At 39.0% G+C, this 21,602-nt stretch overlaps 2 protein-coding genes across 6 annotated transcripts in view; both read left to right on the top strand.

The window, feature by feature from the left end:
- Nucleotides 1-648: 648 nt before the first annotated feature.
- On the top strand, nucleotides 649-8,114 carry seh1l (SEH1-like (S. cerevisiae)). Of its 2 annotated transcripts, none has more exons than XM_044115837.1 (9): nucleotides 649-867; nucleotides 1,167-1,217; nucleotides 2,226-2,372; nucleotides 2,467-2,678; nucleotides 3,474-3,572; nucleotides 3,651-3,791; nucleotides 3,895-4,049; nucleotides 4,826-4,979; nucleotides 7,810-8,114. In XM_044115837.1, the coding sequence occupies exons 1-9, from the start codon at nucleotides 757-759 to the stop codon at nucleotides 7,988-7,990; spliced, it is 1,251 nt and encodes a 416-aa protein (XP_043971772.1). In that variant the 5' UTR covers nucleotides 649-756; the 3' UTR covers nucleotides 7,991-8,114. The 2 variants fall into 2 exon arrangements, with proteins under 2 accessions (XP_043971772.1, XP_043971773.1); XM_044115838.1 differs by having other exon boundaries at nucleotides 651-867; nucleotides 7,423-8,114.
- Nucleotides 8,115-10,786: 2,672 nt separating this feature from the next.
- The window catches only part of cep192 (centrosomal protein 192), a 35,317-nt gene continuing 24,501 nt past the window's right edge, over nucleotides 10,787-21,602 (top strand). For 3 of the 4 annotated variants that reach the window (XM_044117265.1, XM_044117263.1, XM_044117262.1), the window contains exons 1-14: nucleotides 10,787-11,003; nucleotides 11,431-11,602; nucleotides 11,814-11,921; nucleotides 12,711-12,868; nucleotides 14,217-14,272; nucleotides 14,541-14,676; nucleotides 15,689-15,804; nucleotides 15,948-16,028; nucleotides 16,863-17,009; nucleotides 17,231-17,384; nucleotides 18,018-18,232; nucleotides 18,715-18,828; nucleotides 19,939-20,076; nucleotides 20,693-20,954. In XM_044117265.1, coding sequence (XP_043973200.1) covers nucleotides 11,436-11,602; nucleotides 11,814-11,921; nucleotides 12,711-12,868; nucleotides 14,217-14,272; nucleotides 14,541-14,676; nucleotides 15,689-15,804; nucleotides 15,948-16,028; nucleotides 16,863-17,009; nucleotides 17,231-17,384; nucleotides 18,018-18,232; nucleotides 18,715-18,828; nucleotides 19,939-20,076; nucleotides 20,693-20,954 — 1,852 coding nt within the window. In that variant the 5' untranslated portion in view covers nucleotides 10,787-11,003; nucleotides 11,431-11,435. The remainder of the gene's footprint in view (nucleotides 11,004-11,430; nucleotides 11,603-11,813; nucleotides 11,922-12,710; nucleotides 12,869-14,216; nucleotides 14,273-14,540; nucleotides 14,677-15,688; nucleotides 15,805-15,947; nucleotides 16,029-16,862; nucleotides 17,010-17,230; nucleotides 17,385-18,017; nucleotides 18,233-18,714; nucleotides 18,829-19,938; nucleotides 20,077-20,692; nucleotides 20,955-21,602) is intronic. The other variant, XM_044117264.1, reaches the window with a different exon arrangement.

The following is a 21,602-nucleotide window of genomic DNA, read 5'->3' as shown; positions in this document are numbered from 1 at the left end:
AAGTCTTATAGGCATTTTTGTACAGAAAAAAAGTTGCCAATCACTGTTTTACTGTGAGATATTTTTAGTATATAGACCTGAGCATTAATTATAAACTTAATCTAACCTATTATACATGGTTGAAAAAAGTAATAATTAGCACGTTCAGAAATAAGAGTGGAGAAAGAACCAGGCAGAAATAATAATAATAATAATAATAATAATAATAATAATAATAATAATAATAATAATAATAATAATAATAATAATAATAATAATAATAATAATAATAATAATACATGTCTGATTATCTCATGAATCGTAATGGCCACTATTTGAAATTGTTTATGTCTTTTGAATATTGATTTAATTTTCAAAATCAACCATAGCGTAGCACATTCGCACAAACATGGCAACCTTCTAAATTATGCTTTGTGTTCTTGCTGCTACTATTTTACCTGAAAACTAACACTCGTCGTAACTCTGTGCATTCCTTAAGAATGAAAAAACATTTTCAGATTTTGATAATCTATTTTCTATTTTTGTTTGCATTTACCTTTTACATGCTATATGGCACATTTATTCTGATGAGTACCTATACCAAATAAAAAAAAAAATATTGTTCAAAAACTGTTGTTTTTTTATGTTTGTCAGAAGGCGCCCCCTTGTGGTAACACAATTCAACAACGCATTCGCGGGCGCCAAACTCCAGCAACCGGAGTAGGAGACACATGACAGGCCTACCAGCTAAGCCCTGCGACTAGAGGAGCTGAAATCATGTTCGTCGCTCGCAGCATCGCCGCTGACCATAAAGATCTCATCCACGATGTCTCGTACGATTTCCACGGCCGCAGAATGGCGACTTGTTCCAGCGACCAAAGCGTCAAGGTGAGCTAGAGTCGGCGCTAATGCTGGAGCTCAGCCTAGCATGTTAGCATCCCCCACGTTAGATACAGTTAGCTCTGTAAACATTACTGACTCATTTAAGTTGACTTGTTAAGGAAATGTAAGTCTCCTTTACACCAAGGTAGCTTTACATTTACATTTTACATATAGGCTAGTTCGACTGAGTCAACTAGATAGAAATAATTTCGTTTAGATAGTTTGAAATTATTTAAACAAAAGGCGTAAATATACACTGATGATGTTACGGGACTAATGTTTTTGAGTGAATTTCTGCCTCTCAGGTGTGGGATAAAAGTGAGAATGGAGAGTGGCAGTGCACAGCCAGCTGGAAGGTAAGCACCCTTGCTTTCTGTCACTGTAAAACTGGCTGCCATAAAAATCCCTGTTAAGCTGGTAGGGCTTTCACTAATGACTACCTTCTTATTAAGCTGTCATCAAATTAATAAATTGATTAAATATTAGTTCTGAAAATAGGGGTCGTGAGGCAAAACCTGTTGGAGTCCTTGAGATGATTTCAGAGATCAAACTAATGGAAAAAAATAGAATGTATTGAAAGCAGATGTGTGCGGTTAATTTTGCAGCAGACTAACAAATAGATAAAAACAGTCTGGTATTGATCCTTCTTTTGTTGTTGTACTACTTATTTATTGAGATTTTTGTAAGTCGTGGAGTTAACTGTTGGATTATTTGAGATCAGTTTCTTATGTGGATGGAATGCTAAAAGGTTTGGGAAGCTCTACAGTGGAGAGCTTCCCAAAGAGTGGAGAGCTCTACAGTGGAGCCCCAGTATTATGTGGGGTTAGGAACCTCGGAGAACAGTCTGCCAATAGTTGAGTTCTGTAAATACCCAACTGACTTTTTTATATCTGAAAAGTCGCTAAATGTGGCAAAATAGTTGCTTAGTTGGCTATAATTCTTAGCTGATATATCGGCATTACCGTCGGTATTGACGTTAGCCATTATTTAGCATAGAAATCTCTATAGTTGGACTGGCATCATATTATCAGCTGATGTTTATTTCCTTCTTGCCAAGCAATGCCACCTGTGGAGTAATTTTTTCACTGTATTGAAAGGGAAATGCATATTTATATATATTGATATATTGGTTATTGGCCATAAAAGCAACATTAATGTCGCATGTCGTTTTTTTAGCCCAGATGTTAACATCAGTGCATGTTAATCATGTTATTGATTTATCCTGGCAGCCCTATGAACACTCTTACATATTTACCTTATTGCTCCATATCCCATGTGTGTTTTGAGCTCAAATCCTCGTCTTCCTGTCTAAATACTGTGAAATTGGCGTGAGTCTGAGAAACATATCCCTTTGTCGGGTGCAGACCCACAGTGGATCGGTGTGGAGAGTGACCTGGGCTCACCCGGAGTTCGGCCAAGTCCTGGCCTCCTGCTCGTTTGACCGAACAGCCGCCGTCTGGGAGGAGATCGTCGGGGAGTCCAACGACAAGCAGCGGGGCCTGAGCCACTGGGTGAGTGCAGCCGCCAGCTGTTTGAAAACCAGCCCCGACTTGATTCTTGTCGTGTTGAGTTTTAACCCAGGCTGTCCACATCGCCTCTGTGCAGATCAAGAGAACCACGTTGGTGGACAGCAGAACGTCGGTGACGGACGTGAAGTTTGCGCCTAAACACATGGGTCTGATGCTGGCCACCTGCTCTGCAGACGGCGTGGTCAGGATCTACGAGGCTCCGGACGTGATGAACCTGAGCCAGTGGTCTCTACAGCACGAGATCTCCTGCAAACTCAGCTGCAGCTGCATATCATGGAATCCATCAAGGTACTGCAGCCGTAATAATAATAATAATAATGATAATAAATGTATGATTATCTCATGAACCTTAATCTACGCAGCAGGTTCCTACCAGGTCTGGCTTGCTTCCATGTCTGCTTTCCTTTAATGTCTGATTCAAATCCCTATTCTAATCTCCAGACTAAAACACGTTCAAACTCATTTTCGGAAACTTGGTTTCTGTTCAGTAATTAGAAGAAGTGAACTTTGGCCATAGAGAGACACAGTGTGCTGCAAGTTCTTTGATAACAGAAGCTGTTGGGACTTCAACAGACGATGAAGGGATTAAAAGATCATCCTTGTTTATGCATCAGTACGTATTTTCCTCAGCTGTGTATGATTTTAATTTTTTTTAACAACTCAAAGAACGTGTTTTCTGCATTCGGAACGTGGGATGTCTCTATTTTAATGCACTATTAATAACAAGCTCCTGATCAGTTGTTGGAGCCACTTGGGCAAAGAATGTAGCAGCAACTTCCTTGTACTTTGACATGGAAGCATTAGAAATGTTAACTGTTCATTTGTGTCGTTCTCCCTAACAATTTTCACTTTGATGAAAGCGGTGTATTGTTGGATATTTTTTTTTCATACATAATTTTCTCATTGTTTCCGTTTTCATCAGGTTTCATTATCTTCATTATCTGGTGTGAATGCAGCCTAGATGATAGCTTCTGCTCGCAAACTGTTTTCTCTGTGAATCGAATTATTATTCCAGACTAAAGCTGCATGTCAAGTATTACTGTTTTTAAAATGTCCTTCCTGTTGCACACTGTCTCGCTGCAGTTCTCGAGCCCACGCCCCTATGTTCGCCGTGGGCAGCGATGACAGCAACGTGACGTACGGTGGGAAGGTTCAGATCTACGAATACAACGAAAACACGCGGTAAGAACCCCATTCTGGTAGATTCCAGTACGGAGTAAAAACCGCAGCAGCCATGAGTCGTATTGTCCTGTTCTGAAGGAAGTACAGTAAAGCAGAAACGCTGATGACGGTCACCGACGCCGTCCACGACATCGCCTTCGCCCCCAACCTGGGCAGATCTTTCCATGTGCTCGCCATTGCAACCAAAGACGTCCGGATTTTTAAGCTCGTCCCTTTGAGGTAACGTCACAAAGAGGGTTATTCCACGACTGCGTGCGCTTTATTGGGACCCACTTGTTCCGGTGAAACAAACACTGCTTTGTTCTGGATTCCTCTCTGTCAGGAAGGAGAGCACGGCTACCGGACCCACTAAGTTTGAGGTCCAGATCGTGGCTCAGTTCGACAACCATAACTCCCAGGTGTGGCGCGTGAGCTGGAACATCACCAGCACCCTGCTGGCCTCGTCTGGGGACGATGGCTGCGTACGTCTGTGGAAAGGTGGGACGCTGGTTCAAAACTGTTGTGTACCCGTCACTTTTTTTTTTCTTTTTTCTTCTTGCTTCGACTTTGTTGCTTTTTTTTGTATGTTACAGGCTCCAGATTGTAGAATTGTTTATATACCGAATACAATAAAAGCCATTCAGGTGACATCAGCAATGAGGGAAAATAAACTACAGGACAATTTGAAAACAGATTTTCATTTCAGTTGTTTAGAAAACCTAGAGTCCGTACAGTCAACAATTGGGAAAACGGTGAACAAACATTACATTTTGATTAGTGCCATCATCAATACACATAAAAATATATTGATTAGTGTTCCATTTATAATGGTTCAAAAGCTGCTCTAAAACAGGTGGGTTTTTTGTCTCAATTTAAAGGAAGTCAGTGTTTCGGCTTTTCTAGAGTTTTCTGGAAGTTTGTTCCAGATATGTGGTGCATGGAGCTGAATGGTGCTTCTCCATGTTTGGTTCTGGTTCTGGTTCTGCTCTACATCCCCAGAACCAGAAGACCTGAGAGGTCTGGAAGGTTGATACGACACCAGTAGATCTTTAATGTGTTGTGGTGCTAAACCGTTCAGCGATTTATAAACTTCATCAGGACAAATGCTTTCACAATGCACGCTGTTTTAGAATTTAGTAATGTATGTTTTAATATAGCCAGTAGGGGGCAGCAGAGGCCAGTCCATCTTTTTTTTTAATTTAATTTAATTTTTTTGAGGTCTCGGTGTATTGAAGCAGCACTTCCAGCTGATGTTTCGGTGTTTCCCCCTGCAGCTAACTACATGGAGAATTGGAAGTGCACGGGCATCCTGAAGGGAGACGGCAGCCCCCTGACGGGCTCGTCCGGTCAGCCCACAGCCATGAGCACGGTGGTGGGCTCCTCCGTTCAGAACTCCCAGAACATCCTGAACGGGATGTCGGCAGGAAGGTAGGTGGTGTGGTGCCGCCTGCCGCCACTCACCCAGCCCGAGACCAGCCGATAGAACTGCTAACCTTATCGTGCCTCACACTGATTGGAGTGCTGCTGACCACTGACAACAAACCTGGACTCACACTGGTCTGGATCAGACCTCTAGAGCTGGTGTGTGTATGTGTGTATGCGTGCGTGTGTGTGTGTGTGTTGGCTTCTCCTTGATTTATACTGATGCATGTTATGAGCGCCGTTTATGTTTCCCCTTTACCTTTCCAATAAGGACTAACTGTTTGTCTATTAGTAAAAAAAATAAGTCAAATAAACTTGTTTATATGAATTTGATTTGTGGTTATTATTTGAGTTGCTAAAGTTACTTGAAGGGAATCGGCGAAGTGTGAACTGTGTGAATTTAATGTTTCCATGAAGAGCCTATCTGCACTCCGGGGACAGTTTCCAGCTCAATCATTCCAAGTTCTCCTTATTTGTCTGTTCAAATGATTGTATCCTGGTGCCAGTCTGGCCATGCCGTCTTCCTGTGCTTGTAACCAGCTGTGAATGTGAGCGTGAGGATGAATACAGCCGTTTTTAGAATGACAGAGAATCTCATTTTCATTTCTACAAATTCAATTCCTAAGCAGTAAAGCTCACATGGGGGATGTTGCACGCAGCCACTTTATATTAATTTTTAATTAAGTTAATTTCAGGATCTGTAATTAATCTCTTTTTTTAATGAAAAAAAAAAGCAAAATTTTCAGTTTAGAAGGCCCCTTTGCTGCTAAATTACTGAATAAATAGATATGTGCGCTCAACAACAAAGATATCTTTGATTTTTAATCACTTATTTAGGTTATGTAAGGTGCAAAATGCTACTCTACCCATTCAGCTTTCTAGTGTTTCAGAAACTCCTGATCATTCATGGAACTTCTTTAGAAAAATTATTCTTTAGAAATGCAGATTGCGGACGCTGACATCAGCTGCTTGTGTTTAGCACGGAGATGCTATTTTAGGGTTTGATAGCTTCTCTGGTAGGCTAATTCCTTTTAGCACAACTTGAACACAAAAATAGTCTTTTCCAGCATCCAATCAGATCGTTTGTTTAAGTAAAACTGAATCCCCGGTGGGCCAAGAGAAGCAGCTTTGTCATCCATGATTGTTGTTTGTGGATATTGCTTGTGCATCAGATTTATGGGTGTATCGGTATCATGCAAATACAAAGGTTCCAGCCAGAACATTCAAATGTAAAAAAATCTAATCAAATAAAGTAAAGCTATTGAGGGTGAATTCAAATCTATGCAATTAATTATTGAAATTAAAGCGTCAAAGTCTCAGCCCTAATAAATTTGTAAGATTAAAATATTTCATGACTTCAAGAATTATTTCCTGGGGCGTGCTCCGGTGGCGTAGAGGGTAGCGCGCCCCACGCTTGGAGGCCCCCAGTCCTCGACGCGGCCGTCGCGGGTTCGATTCCCGGACCCGACGACATTTGCCGCATGTCTTCCCCCCTCTCCTTCCCCCTTTCCTGTCAGCCCACTGTTGTATAAGGGACACTAGAGCCCACAAAAAGATCCCCTGGTGGGGAGAAAAAAAAATAAATAAAAATAAATAGTATTAATAAAAACAAAAAAAGAATAATTTTCTTACAGTTGCAACAGTTAAAAGTACATAGTATACTAGCTTGACAAGGGTGGCAGAAAACAAAGGGGAGTCGGGGCTAACTGGTTCTGACAGAGTGGACAATATGTGGCTGTATTTATTTTCAATCTAATTCTTGTCTCGAATTACAATAATTATTATTATAGACTTAACTCTTGATTCACATCTAACACAAGTAACAGAATCGGCTCACTGACTTCCTCTTACAGGTTTGTTTTTGTATATTTTCAGATTACTGTACACAGAGTGTCCTAGCTAGGGATGCACCAATGTGAAAATTTGGGCTGATATTATCTGATACTAATATTGCTGTCATGATCAATATCTGATATGATATTTTTTTTCTTCAGTTAATCCCCCCACGATCTTACGCTGCATCATTACAGTGGTGCCTTCAAAGAGAAGTCGGGGACTGGGGGTGCACCCCTAGAAAATCCGATTCAGTTCATTCAAATGTCTTGAAAAATCAAGACATAAATGTAAAACCCAATAAATAAATGTGAAAAAAAGCAAACTAAAAATGTAACATTTTCTTTACTAGCCTGGTCTTTGTACTTCCTCTTCAAAAAGCACACACACAAACAGCAAAAGGGAATTAAACCTCTGTTATTAGCCCAGATTTCCATATTGGCATGATTACACTGTAAAAGCAAAAAAAAGACTAATATCGCCTGAAACCGATATTATTGCCGATATATGGTGCATCCCTAGTCTTAGCATTCCAATTGTCATTTGTTGAGTTTGAAAAGAAACCGTGGTTTGTTGGTTGATGTTAATTTGCTCTCACATTGGTTGTTGCATGCAGGATTGCCAAACGAGCCCCCTTTGCTCCTCCCCTGCGACAGCTGACCTCTCCAAAGATAAACCAGAGTCCTGCGTATTACTGATAACACTCGGAACATGACCAGCCATTTGCCTGAAATACAACACTGCCTCGCAGCGTACTTGTTCTTCTTGCATGAAAACTGCACCCATGTAATCCACACTTTGTTTTTGTGACATGCGGCCGAGTTTCATTCATCAGATTTTTTCACACCCGTCTTGAAAGAATAAAGCAAATTTTGCCATTTCTCAAATTTAATCTCTGCAGCCTCCTTTACGTCCTTCTCCTCTTACATTCTATTTGTTGTTGTTTTTTTTTCTTCTGTTTGTTTGTCTCCTTCCTTTTCCATCACTCTCCTCGTTGCTTCAGGTATTTCTTCCCCCCTCTGGATCCTCCCAGGGGGGGGACCAGGCATGGTCACCTGCTGCCTCCGTCGTCCCTCATAGAGCACTGTGACGCTGAGCCTGTTGTTCAGCCTCAGCAGCTGGCTCTTGTTCACAGGTGCTCCTCTAGGGCGCTTCTATCCCTGCCAGAAACTGAAGAGCAATGACTTGACTTGGAAGGGTCCCCCCTTCCTCTTTTTTGTGTACTTTTATTAGAAAATGTAGTGCTGGGATGTAATTCTGAAAATACCTTGTCATTCACTTGCAATAAAGATTTTTTTTGTTTTTAAAGTTTGCAATATTTTGTTCTTGTCATGAATTGAAGGACTTGTAAAGACAGCTCACGAATCGGGTGTTATTTTTTAAAAAGTCCTGCAGAAGTAAATTTAAGTCGTTTTTAACTACTTCCCATTCATTCCAACAAAACCACACACCATGTATGAGTAAGTGACTTCCATGTGAAACAGAAAATAGCTTATGATTCATTGTCATGCAGGTAAAGTTGCACTCATGAGTACATCAGGCTTATGTACAAACAAGAAGTTTGACTTTAACATGAACTCTAGGTGTGTTTGCTTGTCTGGTGCATTTTGGTTAAAATATGGACTTAAGGTAAAGTTACTCGGTGGGTAGAGTACTTGACTCAATTTACTAAACTACGAACGGCTATACTTCATTATTATTATGCTATAGTTCATAATATTACTCAAGTAAAAGTGAAAAGTACTGTCTTCTCAAACTATTCCGAAAATCTAAAAGAAAAAAAAAAGATCTGTGACCTGCAAAAACTGGTGTAGCTGTTTCAAAATTCACTTTAGCTAGAAACTTGAATTAAAATGGGCTGCATGGTAAAGTTACCAGCATGGCATTGCAACATGTTCCAAAACACAAGGCCAAGTCAACCTGGTGTTGGCAAAGACATTAAAGGTTCCTGAGTGGCCATGTTAGTCTTCTGACCTCGTCCTCATCATTTTTGTCCATCCATCCATTTTCTAACACCCTCGTCTCTAGTGGGGTCGGGAGGGGTGCTGGTGCCTATCTCCAGCTAAGGAGAGGCGGGGTCACCCTGGACAGATTGCCAGTCTGTCGCAGGGCAACACAGAGACAGACAGGACAAACAACCATGCACACACACACTCACACCTAGGGAGAAATTAGAGAGACCAATTAACCTGACAGTCATGTTTTTGGGCTGTGGGAGGAAGCCGGAGAACCCGGAGAGAACCCACCATGCACAGGGAGAACATGCAAACTCTGTGCAAAGTGACCCTGGGCCGGGAATTGAACCCAGGACCTTCTTGCTGCAAGGCGGTGCTACAAACTGCAGTGCTACCAACTGCACCACTGTGCAACCCATCATTTTTGTCATTAATAAATAAGAATTTGAGACTTTTTGCCAAGACAAATGGGAGCTATGTCGTGTGAGAAAACAAAGTGTCTTATTCACAACTAGCACAACAGAGTAATTTGGAAAGTTTGGAAAATTTTGAAACGAGCAAACACATTGATGATTGTTTTATGATTTGATTCTTTATTATCTGGTCGACTTATTTATTTTGGTTTTTCAAGATGCAATGCAGTGAAATAACTGGAAGGTTTGCTCTCTCTAGGCAGCTGTCTGCCAGTCCAGGCGTCCCTGCAGCTGCTTGACAGATCACATGTATCAGAGCACATGATACGCTTCTCATTTAGCTGTGGGGTCCATTCTTTACCAACTTAGTCAACTAAAAAAAAATCACCCAGCTAGAAACGTTGACTAGCTGTGAGGGATGGGTTTCCCACTGGGTTCCCAACAGGAATGGGTGTGACTTCAGATCTGGACCGATCGGTCAAAGCAAAATTAATATAGGAAAAGAAAAATATAGACTAATTGAGATTAACTGGTTAGTAATGCACAGCTTTTAGTTCAGTATTAGCAGATTATTATTCAATAATCTAAAACATTCTTGGTCTTCCTATTAAAACTACTTCTGGTATATTTCTTCCACTCTTTCCCTCAACTATCAGATTTGCATACTAGGTCATGACTATACTAAACTGGTCAGACATGTGCCCTAATTCAGTGTGGAACATACTGGTACAGTACTTGACTTGTCTGAGTCTTCCCTAAAGAACTAGGATTTAGTATCAATAGGTAACTTTTCATTGGAGCTGACAAAAATCACATCTAAGATACCCCAATGTTCAGTCTTGGGGCACCTGTATTTAATATTTACATTCTCCCTGCCTCTCACTGGCTCACGTTATAAAACGTAATAAGATTAGTCACCATAGCTATGCAGATTTGACACATGAACAAGAGTTTGAAAAATATATCCAGGGGTTTATCGTTTGTCAAATTGATTACTGTAACGGTGTTGCCAAATCTCTGACTAAAAAGACAACGGCAGCATTTCCAAAACATTACTGCTTGCATTTTCACTAAAAATAATTTTAAAAAGCACATCACCCCCGTTCTAAAGTTCTTACATAAGCTCCCTATAGCTCAGAGAATAGACTTTAAAATACTTTAGTTTAAAATATAGTTTTGTTTCATTGTTTTGTTTGCATTTCATTCAAGTTGCTAACTGTTGGTGCAGTTTTTGTATTACTCCCAAGCAAAGAACACAAATAATATGTACATTATATTCTAATACTATTAATAATATAATTAATATGGTATGTTATAAATAATAATAATTATTACTACTAATAATAATTAGTATTCACACAAATATGGTTTTATTTCAAATCTAGTAAATAATCACTTATGCCTAAAGCACAGTTTGTTTGTTTTTTAATCATGTACATAAGTTGTGAATTTAAGAAAACATTTCATGATCTACGCAATGATAAGAATACACAAGTAGTATATTTTCCAAACTGCTCAATAAAGTGCGGCACCTGTTCCGACCTATCACGTTTTGCTATTTCCGCCCTCTGCGTTGTTTCGGCCAATCAAATCATTAGGTCCCGCCCTTCTAACATGACGCTCACGCGGGCTTCCTGTAGTGTCTGGGCGCTGTTTGGTCTTACCGTACGGAGTAGTCTGTTTGAAACGCTGTATTTTAATAAATAACGAGCAACATGTGTGTTAGGGAGCGAACAACAGGAACCTAACTTCACTTTTCAGCGTGTTTGAACAAGTTTAAAAAACAACGCTCGAGCTGGAGAAGAATATCCAATCTCGGCCCGCTCCTGGTGAGTGAATGCGAGTTTTAAGACAAAGTAACGTTTAGGCTATGAACTCTTTGTTTTTGGTGAAATTCATAAAGAACTACGTTAGCACAGGGCAGAACCTGGGTACTTTGTCATTCCTGCCTGTAAGTTTAAAAAATTTATTAAACAAAATAAGCAACTTCAGTTGCTGTGCTGTGGAGGGTGACAACTCTTGTTTTTAGCAACTAGCTAAGCAAACTGTACTTTCATTATTCGAGGGTAAATTTGACCGTTTATGTCAAATACTGACCCTATACGAGTAAAGCCGATCTCATTAAACCTCTTAAATCTCACTTTAACTTGTTTTCATGGGTACACCAAATTAACCTGTATGTCTTTATGTCCTTCTGAATAAAAAAATGCAGCTTGCTTGAAATAACACCAGTTTTGTTCTTTATTTATTTTTTAGGAAATATGGCGGAGAGTTTTTACAAGCTGGAGGACGAAGCCTTCCCCAGTTTCCTCGGCAGGTCTCTGGACAGCGACCGCGCCACACTGGAGAATGTTACTCTGGGTTCAGGACCTGGGCTGCCTGTGGCTGCCTCCACGGTAGCTAAAATTAGACCCAGCTCCGACAGCAGGTGGGAAAGGATGGACCTCCTACATAATTGTTTTTCCTCCAAATGTATGAAATTGATCGATATTCTCTGTGACATTGGAAATGAAAAGAATCGTCTGGTCAGCATGTCTACCAGGGCTCAAATTTTATGTTTTTAATTAATTCGTCCCAACCCCTTTCCTTTAAATTTTATTAATTCTTTGTGAAATTATTGCAATGTGATCATTTTACAGAGGAGATCACGAGGAAGCTTCATATCTGGAGGGCAGAGCACAACTAGGCAAGTCACAGTCATCTGTTGCAGGACATCCCAAGTTTTCCCTTGGCTTCAAAGATGATTTGTGAGTAAAAAAACAGGTTTTTGTAATGACATATTTTCAAATTCTCCTAATTACTCAAACACACACCCTTTATGGCATGTCCAGATTAAGTAGTTATGTTATTGGTATTGTAAAATCACAGTAACAGTTGGTTATTTTTTAAGAATAACAATTAAACTGTTTTTTTTTTTCTCTTTAGACATTTTTTTAATGTTGGTCCCAGGAGAGCATCAATAACTAATATTTCATAATATGCTTGAGCCAAGTTCTTGTCAATTTTTTTTTAACAGCATATTTGCCCTACTGACTGTAATTGTTGTAACGTTCCCTATTTGGGTATTTGTTTTGATGCTCCAAATGCATGAAGTAAATAATTTTTAGGCAAAAAAGATGAGATTTTATTTGTAATACCTTTTATCAAAATCACAATATCAAAATCTTAATCAAACATATGGTGATTAAGATTTTAAGTTTGTTTTAACAACCTTGTTTTTGTTTATGCTCTTTTGTAATTTCTTAAAATTTTGTGTAAAGTTTTAATGCACAACATTTCAAAGCTCACTGCTACTGGACATTTTTTTTTTTTTTTCTTTAAAGTCATAGGTTTTAAAATCTAGGTTTTGGATAGCAGTTTCCTTTTGTCTTTCCATATGTATGCAGTACTTTAGTGTTTCTGGAGGAGTTGTCTTGTTGCTAGGTTGTTTTTACACCCAGGAAAGGCAAACCTAGATCACTGAAAATGGCTTTGCTGAGATAAATAATCTTGTTGTTGTTTGTATTTGTGAATATTTCTCTTGGCTTGTGTCACAGGGAGACTGCAGATGACTTCATTGCCACCCACCAGCTGACAGACATGCTTATTAAGATCAGTCTGGATGGGAGTGCATCCAGAAACCAAGGCTCTGTATTTGGCCTTCTTCCCACCCAAACAGGTTCAGTGTCTGGTCGGCCCACAGAGCGAGGGAGCGGTGAGTCCTCCTGCCCTCCTGAGACTTTTCTTCTCCCAGACTCTCTTTCCTTTCCTGCCTTGATGCTGTTATTTTTACATTTTTTTTTCTCTTTTTGCTTTCTTATAGAGGGATTATTTGTTTGTAAACACAGTGGATGTGTGTGCACCTTGACTGCAGCAAGAGCCATGAGGTCTTTAAATGCTCTCTGGTTACTAGCATTAATATTTCTGTTTTTAAAATTAGCTAGCATTTTGTCAGTCAGTGGACTACACCACCCGTTTATCAGTGTGAGGAAAATAAGTTATTTTCTCACGCTCAAATCTCATCCACTAAATTGACATAAGTGGATGAGAAGCATCTCAATGACTCATAAGCATTGAATGCAGGTGAGTCGATAAATGATGAGAGAAAATGACCTAACCATCGGATATTACTTCCTATCGATATTAAAGCTATTTATTCACAGTGAGATAATCAGCTCTCTAAGAGATATGCCAAGTCCTGCTAAATAAGACAAACGTATATATGGTGAGCAATAAAGGCACGGGAATAGGGTTTTCCAAATATTTACATTTTCATTTATTAAATAAATAGAATTCATATTTAGTGCACAAGGGACAAATAAAATCCATTCTTCCTGGCTTGGGCACAACTTGAGGGAAAATGGGGATGTAGCTGCATCGATAAAGGCAGGTGATGAACTAAGTCATCAGAAATGAAAAACGCAGCAGGTTGAACAGGAGGCAGTGCTAAGTACAGAGACGTTTAAAATGAAACTTCTGACAGCCGCAGATGCTGCAAAGCAGTGTGCGGGAGTTGACCAGGCAAAGACAGGTGATCTGCACTGGCAGCGAGTTGTAAATTATTTTATTAGGCTTATTGTAAATAGTTTCTGTAGTTAGAATAATGTTGGCTTGTCTGTCTTCTGAAGGTGACATGCACAGTAACGTGGCTGCTGACGCAAAATGACGTCGACTGATAATCCTCTGATTTACCGTAGCTTCATTTGGAAATGAGCAACTTCCTGTTTTCATGTCTTCTTATTAGTGGAATCTTTCAGGATTTGACTTGCAGCTTCTGTTCGAACCAACCTAGTTTTTACGCTCAGCCAAAGAGAGTTAACTATATTGCTTCATTTGCATATTTTAAAAAAATTTGTGGGATTACACAGAAGCAAACTTGTTGATTTTAACCAAGCAACGTTTTGATGAAACACAACCAGAAAAGCTGTTTATTTGCTTGAATATTATAATATATGACTCTCTGGTGCTATATATATACAAATACAAACATTTTGGTGTTGGAGGAAAACGGCTATAACTAGAAATCTTTCTGCTTTACAAATGGAGTTATATTTATTTTCTAGATCTTTCAACTGGTCCTTTGACAATTGCCCACGTTGGCCAGAAGAACAATAAAAAGGTACATGATTGTTTAATTACAGCTTTGGTCTCTGATGATAGATCCATTGTATGTGATTGTTGTTGTTTTTGATTTCTATTCTTCTCTTTGATTTTGGGCAGGGAGCTTATAACGCCTCAAGTCTTGTCTTTGTTTTCTTACTTATTGTTAACTAGTTTTGTCCTTTACTGAGGGACAGTAAAAGTCTAAACTGATCTTTGTGTTTTTACTTTTGACTCAGACTCACTGTTATTTACACATCATGTTAAATTCATCCATATGGGTTCAGGCTGTAGCGGTTACATCTGAGGCAGACCGCTTGCAGGCCGGTGTACTGGACAGTGACTCCTGCAGTGGCAGTAATTCCAGCTTCCTGGTCCATGAAAAGCTCATGTCTATGGACACCATGAACAGTGATGTGACAGGTACTGTTACTCTTTGCATTTACATGGTTCCTTTCAGGTTTGGGAAAATTTGATTTGATCATTTTCTTAGTATGGATAAGAAACTTGAAGAATAGCTAAACCCCAAATCAACTTTCTGATTGGCAGATAAATTGGGCTTTTAGGACTCTATCTTTATGTTAAGCAAATTGTGACATTTCTGTGTAACTTTTTTAATTCTGCAGTATTTAGCTTAAAACTGCCTCAGTGCTGCCCTCTTTGGGCTGAATGGTGGCTACTACAATCAATTTTCCTATTGGTTAAACTCTTAGTTAAGGTCTATGTTACAGCCCCACATTCAGGTATAACACCGTCTCAGACACACTTCTCTGTGGTGAGTTGGAATTGTGAGTGTGATGAGCATTTTTCTTTGTATTGGCTCGGCTCTAAGAGCAGACAGAAACGCCTTATCATGATGTCTCTAGGTATAGACCACACAAGTGCTTAGCCACATGTTTCTAAAGCACATTATCAAAACAAGTTTTGAATTCTACAGAGTTAAAAATTATCTTTCTGGTTTTGTGGGATTTTTTTATTTATTGCTGCAGACCTGGTCTGATGATTTTCTTTTCTTTATTTTTTTCTTTTGTTCATGTCACAAATGAAAGTAACACTGTCTGGATTTTCCAGGTCTTGCATTATGACGAGTTGATCTAAATTTGCTCAGATTCCACTGAAAGCAGCACAGCAGCTCATTGTCACACTGCACAATCAGATACACAATCAACATTTTTTGGTCGTACGGTTTGTTAAACATGAAAATAATAAAACCCAGGTAGGTTACTGCTTTAGACTTCTGTGTTCAGAAAATTATTGTAACTGCTTGGAACATTATGAAATTCTGAAATGGAAAAATGATAGGAATTCAGATTTGTAATAGTTTTATTCTTTAATCATTTATGTCTTGACGTGGCAGAAGAATCCCAGAGCTTGGGTGTAATTTGTGACCGAGCCATAGATGCTGGTTCTATATGTCAATATGCTTGACCACCAGATGATGACCTTGACCTGAACAACCTGCCTGATGATGAACTAGAGGTATATTTCAACAAACTGGTTCCTCCAGCAACACAGAGAGGCAGAGTGGAGGGGCAGGAGATTCCTGTGACTGTAAGATTCCTATTCACATTAGTTAGATTTTTTTAACTGATGTGATTTGATCTTTGTCTGCATTTATTGAATGCGTTTAATTAAAAAGTGAAGTTATGCCTTAATATGCATAATTTCAGTTGTTTATTTTTGCTTATGCACAGGGAGTGGGGGTTGCTGCAGGTTACACATCTGATGCCAGTTCAGAAGAGGCACATAAGCGAAGATACCAGTTCCTCAATCCGGTTAGGTTCTTTTTCATCACTGCCTTTCTTTCTTGTGAACTTCATCGCCCTTTGCTTTATCAATACGGAGTGTTATATTGATAATTAGGGTTTATATGGCTGCCCGAAATTCCTGAAAAAGCCTCAATTTCAATGAATTAAGGTTTGGAAAGTGCTTGATATTTAAGCCTCACAGTTTTGGAATAAAGTGCAATCTAACAATTGATTAAAAAACTAAAGTTGGAAAATGTTTACAGTTGAAACCAGATATTTTCATACACCCCATAAAAACACACAGCTTTTTTTTTTTTTTTTTTTCTCGCTGTCTGAAGTTAAATAGATTTAACTTTTCTTGTTTTAGGTTAGTTAGACTCATCAAAATTATTTTTAATCGCCAATTGTCAGAACTTTCTCTGTACTGTATATTGTGTTTAAGCATTTAAACACATTTGTCCATGAAGGTTATTTACCTTAAAACTATTTGTTTGCGTTGTTTCAATGTAATGAATATGGTTTTTATTTTATTATTTATGATTTTGTTAAATTAGTGTTTTGTTCCCAGATCAGTCATGTGTGTGAGAAATGTTTTGAAACACAAAATTCTGTTATTATTTAGTTTATCTTGTCCCTGCTGTAGAGTACTATCAGAAGACCTTAATAACAATAATAAATTATATATAACTGTGTATTGCAACTGTCTTATTTTTTTAGTTCATTGGTATTGTTTTATTTACAAATGGTGGTCCAGGAAAAGTTAGAAAACTTACCTGTAAAGTCCCTGAAAGGTTGTTGAAATGTACTTTAAAAGTGGCCTTGCCGAGTTGGATGAAGAGTTTTGTAACAATGTTCCTCCAGGAGGATTTCCGGATGCCTGATGTGAGACTCGCTGCCACCGGCATGGACTCGTGTCCAGCCAGTGACGAGGACACCGAGGACGAGCTGGAGACGGCCAGAAGGAACAACGCCAAGACACGGCTGTTGCCCAGCACGTCCAGGCAACTGGTCAGGAAATAGTTATTTTGGAGATGTGAAATGTCTTTAACCTAATTTGCAGGGATCTGTGACAGACTGTGGTTTATAATACACTTGAGCTGAGAGGTGGAAGGAAAAATGTTGAGCCCCAGAGAAAGCCTTAAAGAATAATCAGGATTGTGATGTTGCCACGGAAACAACAATATTCCAGTAGCTACAGTTTTTTTGTGGGGATCCACATGTTTGCACAGGTTGGAGAAAGTAACCGTCCCAGTTTTAGGCCGGGTTTAGAAGGCGGCAGTTCGGGCGACGAGGCTTCCTCTGGTCGTGGCGGTCCATCACTGCTTCCTGGGATCGGACACAGGCGATCAGCTGAAGGACAGGTCATCAGCTCTCCTGTTGCAGGTAGAACGCACACTTATAGATGCACCGATTAGATAATATCTGAATTTGTCCCAATATTGAGAAAAAAAATCTAAATGTGCCCGTAATAATTTATTTAGGCTAATTTTATGATTTGTGCTCTGTGGGACGTTGTGCTTTATTATTTATATTTAGAATTCCTAATTGCACTTTCTGAACCATTTGAAAGAAAGTTTGTTGCAATTTATTTTTACATGTTTGACCAAGTTAGTCAACCTATTCTATTTTTATTTTTATTTTTTGCACTTCTTGTTTTTCTAGAAATGTTATTGCTCCATTTTTTTTATTCATACGTCTCAGTAAATTATAACAGTGAAAAATGTATCTATTTCAGTTAATAAGAGTAAAATTACTGGATTAATTAACCACACTTGTCCATTTCTGGTGTCTCTCTTTAACATTGGGGCTAAGGGCTACAAAGGCCTGAACCCCCCCCGAAATATTATGTTTGCAAAGTCAAGGGAAATTGTTTCATTTTTTTATTTTATTTTTTTAAATTATTTTATTCAGCTGTAATTTGGTTTGTGAGGCGTAGCAGCCATTTTTTTTTCTATGGCTTTCAATCAGTGGTGAAAAGCCTAACCTGCTCCAGTTTGTGCTGTGTCTCTGTAACAGGGGATGGAGGCGGCGGCGACGGCAGCAGCGGCAGTGAGGAAAGCGGAAACGACGGCGGCGTTTCCACCATCCCTGTTCCAGTCAAAGTCCTGACCACGTACGAAGCCCTGCGTGGCCTGGGGATTGTTGGGAGCAGTCCGCTCAGTGAGGAGGACAATAAGGACTTCAGCAGTCTCCCACAGAACATGAGGAACGATTTTTCCAGATTTACACAGGTGTGATATCCTGTTGAAGAGAAGGCTAAAAACCCCTGAATGTAAACCTAAGGATAAATCTCCTTATTTGGTTTGGTAGGATATTTTACAATTTGTTAATTTTACTGCTCCTCTCTAAGTTTACACTAAAGATTAATTTAAATCGAATTTTATGGGCTGCGAAAGGTGACTTTTTTTCCTCTTCTAAAGGCACAATTCATTTTTTAATTGGCTAATATGCAACTTATTAGGTAGACATGAATAAACATTGGTTTGAAAAAAGAATATAAGTGAGAATATAAGTCTTACTGCCATTATGGACCCAAAAATGGGAAAACATGGAATTGTAATGGCAGATTAATCATCTTTGGACTTTAATTATCTCAGAAATTGTTGGTAATTTGATTTAATGCCATGTGTGTGCTGTTGGTGTATCCATTCCTAATTCTTCTTTGGTGATCAATGCCCTTCAGTATTTCTTGTGTGTGTGTTGTGTGCTGCAGATCGGCGACCGCGTCGGACCTGTAGGAACCGGTGAGGCCAGCTCGTCCTCCGCAGTGGCATCATCAGCATCCCACACGCACTGGAGCAGGATGCTGGACAGACAAGAGGCCCTGGTAAGGACACAAGTCCTACGTCTCTGCGGATTGTTTTTGGGGATAAATTTCCTTTAAAACCTAAAAAAGCAGCATAAAATAGAACACTAAACAGATTGTATTGCCAGAACATCAAGAGGTTCTCTAAATGAAATTCTAGTGAAGCATTGACTAGGTTTAAATTGTAGTTATGAGAATTAGGAGACGGGGCAGCATTGTAACATTGGTTTGTAGGAACATTTCAGAAAATATCAATGAGAAGTCATTCAATTCAAAACAGTCAAACATATTAATTAGAAAACAGAAATGCCAAGAGTTTTATCGACGTTGATTTTGACTTAATGTAAAAACCTTTCAGGTCATTAATCTCAATACTATTCTAATTGTTCTTTGTTTTTCAATATTAGTTTTACATACAGCTGTATGGTATTGTACAGATTAATATTACTATAACAATTGTGGTTTGCTATTGTGAGCAGCCCAAAATGTAAGTATTTTTTTTTTCTGAGAAACTTGGGAAGGTAAAATACGCATGCCAAAAATAATGAATGAATAAATCTGTGGAGTTTCACTTGGTGTTGATGAATTATTCAAATAAATGTTTTTAACAGTGCAGTTTCAGATGCTGCTAGTATGAGAGCATTGAGCACAGGCTTGTTCTGATTATCTGTCCCATACAAACTACAACATTTAAGCTGCAAGTCAAAAAATGGGTTGTGCTCACTGACCAGGCTAGCTAACCAGGCTAAAGATTAATTTCAATCCAATTCTAAGGGCTACAAAAGGTGTTGATGAATTTAGTAAAAAATTTTTCTGTTCTAAAACACAATTAATTCTTAATTAATGTACCTGAATGTACCTTCAGATACTCTGTAGATTTCACTTCAGATTCACTGCATCTGGAAGAAATATTCTTGAAGACTAGTTGTCCAGTGCTGTTAAAAAACTCTTAGTGTTTTCTTGCATTACTACAATTTTAAGTCTTCATATTGAAAAAATTGGTTGGAATTCCCAGTTGGTTTACTTTTTGAGATACAATTTACAAAAACAGTTGCCTAAGACATGTGGTGTTATTAATCCAAGTATTTTCCTTTGGTCATGATGTCATGTTGGTTCTGTTTTGGATGCCAGGATGCCATAGAGAGCACGGATTGTGGCCCCACGGCCGAGCGCGTCCTGGATTCAGTCTACCTGAGGAGACCACAGGATCCAACTAACGACACCGCCTCTCTTCTTCAAAACACACACGGCAGTTTCCATCTTTCCCAGGTTCTGTGTATTACAGCGACATGGAGCTAAATCAGTCTTCTGACAAATGTAGCTTCAGATGCAGTAGTCAGAATGTTGTAGCTGAATTCTTATCTGATTTTTCAAAACATTTGTTTTAGATGGCCTTCCTTCCATGAGTGTTTATTGTATAGAAGCTGCATACGGTGCTTCATTAGCAGACAAAACAAATAGTGGTGGACATTTTAAACTGGTTTTAACATTTTATTTAGTTTTTTTATTTATTTTTTTTTTAGCATTTATAACACCTATCTCTGTGTTCTTTGGAGGATCTAGATTTGTAGCTGAACTCTGAGATTCCAAAACATTGTAAGCATTTCAGAGGATTCCTATTATCTATAAAGTCTTCCTGTCTCTCATCCTGAATGAATCAGATATTTCAACGTGTTATGAAAATAGTCTCTATCTATACGTCTCTGTGCTTCCTTTCAGTTCATGCATAAACACCTTACTGGTACTGATAATGGCTACCTTTGAGTCTCTTATCAGTTACAGTATTTTCATCAAACAGTGTTGTTACCACAACCTGTAAGCAATTAATATGGAAAAAGCTACTATTTTTCCATTTGAGGATCTTTGCCATCTAACCGTTGTGTAGATGCTGGACACCAACCAGGATGCCACTGATGACGAGGCAGTGGATGAGCCTGATGGGGGCCGGTACTCGTTGGGCCCTAGAGGAGGCCCCTGTGGTGATGTGGCAGCTTCTGAAGCTTCGGATGGTGCCAGTGAAGATGAGAACCCTCTGTCCACTTCGCTGGAAGCAAAGTATTTCTCCCAGAGCTTCCAGGAGGATCCGGAGGAGTCGGATGACGGCTGGACCAACTGTCCAGACAGAATGGAGCTGGAGTTTCAGCAAGGTGGGCTAAGAGTTCACGTAAATACTGACATCAACTTCAATCCTTCAGTTTATTTATATGTAGTATTTGGTGGTGCACCGATTGCAGTTTTCTAGCCGATCAACAATTTTTAAAAAGTCTAACCTGCCTAAACAGAAATTTTTTTTTTGTCTAAAAAGTCACTAAATATATTTTGCTAGGTTGGCAACATTGGGGTGACAGTTGTTAACCTCATATGTGGAGACGTGACCTGGTGGGTTCCCACAGATTCCTAAAAAAATCAGAATCACTGAATTTATCGATCTAAAGAATAAGGCCTTGATTGGTATAAAAGTGTCTCAAATCAGTTTTTCAGAAGTCTTAAAAATGCTGATGTTAGCGTAAATAGGACTTTATGGTTGCAGTTCCTCTCCTATTAAAATAATTGGAAACATTTATTTATTTATTTTCTTTAACAGTTTACTGAACGCTTCTCGCTGTAACATCACGCAATCTCCATATCGGAGCGACATTGCTGAAGCCGGGACTCTTCGTTCATAAATGATTAAATAATAATTACCTCCCATTTGTGTGTTTTTTATGTCCATTTTTGGAACGTTTTTTTTTTTTTTTTTTTTATTTGTAGCTTCTAAACTGGACCAAAAAGTCTCAAGTGACATTAAAAAAGTC

This window comes from Gambusia affinis, linkage group LG05 (assembly GCF_019740435.1).
Source record: "Gambusia affinis linkage group LG05, SWU_Gaff_1.0, whole genome shotgun sequence".
Classification (NCBI taxonomy): domain Eukaryota; kingdom Metazoa; phylum Chordata; class Actinopteri; order Cyprinodontiformes; family Poeciliidae; genus Gambusia; species Gambusia affinis.
The sequence above is the reverse complement of the archived record's forward strand: the minus strand, read 5'-3'. Positions and strand labels throughout refer to the sequence as shown.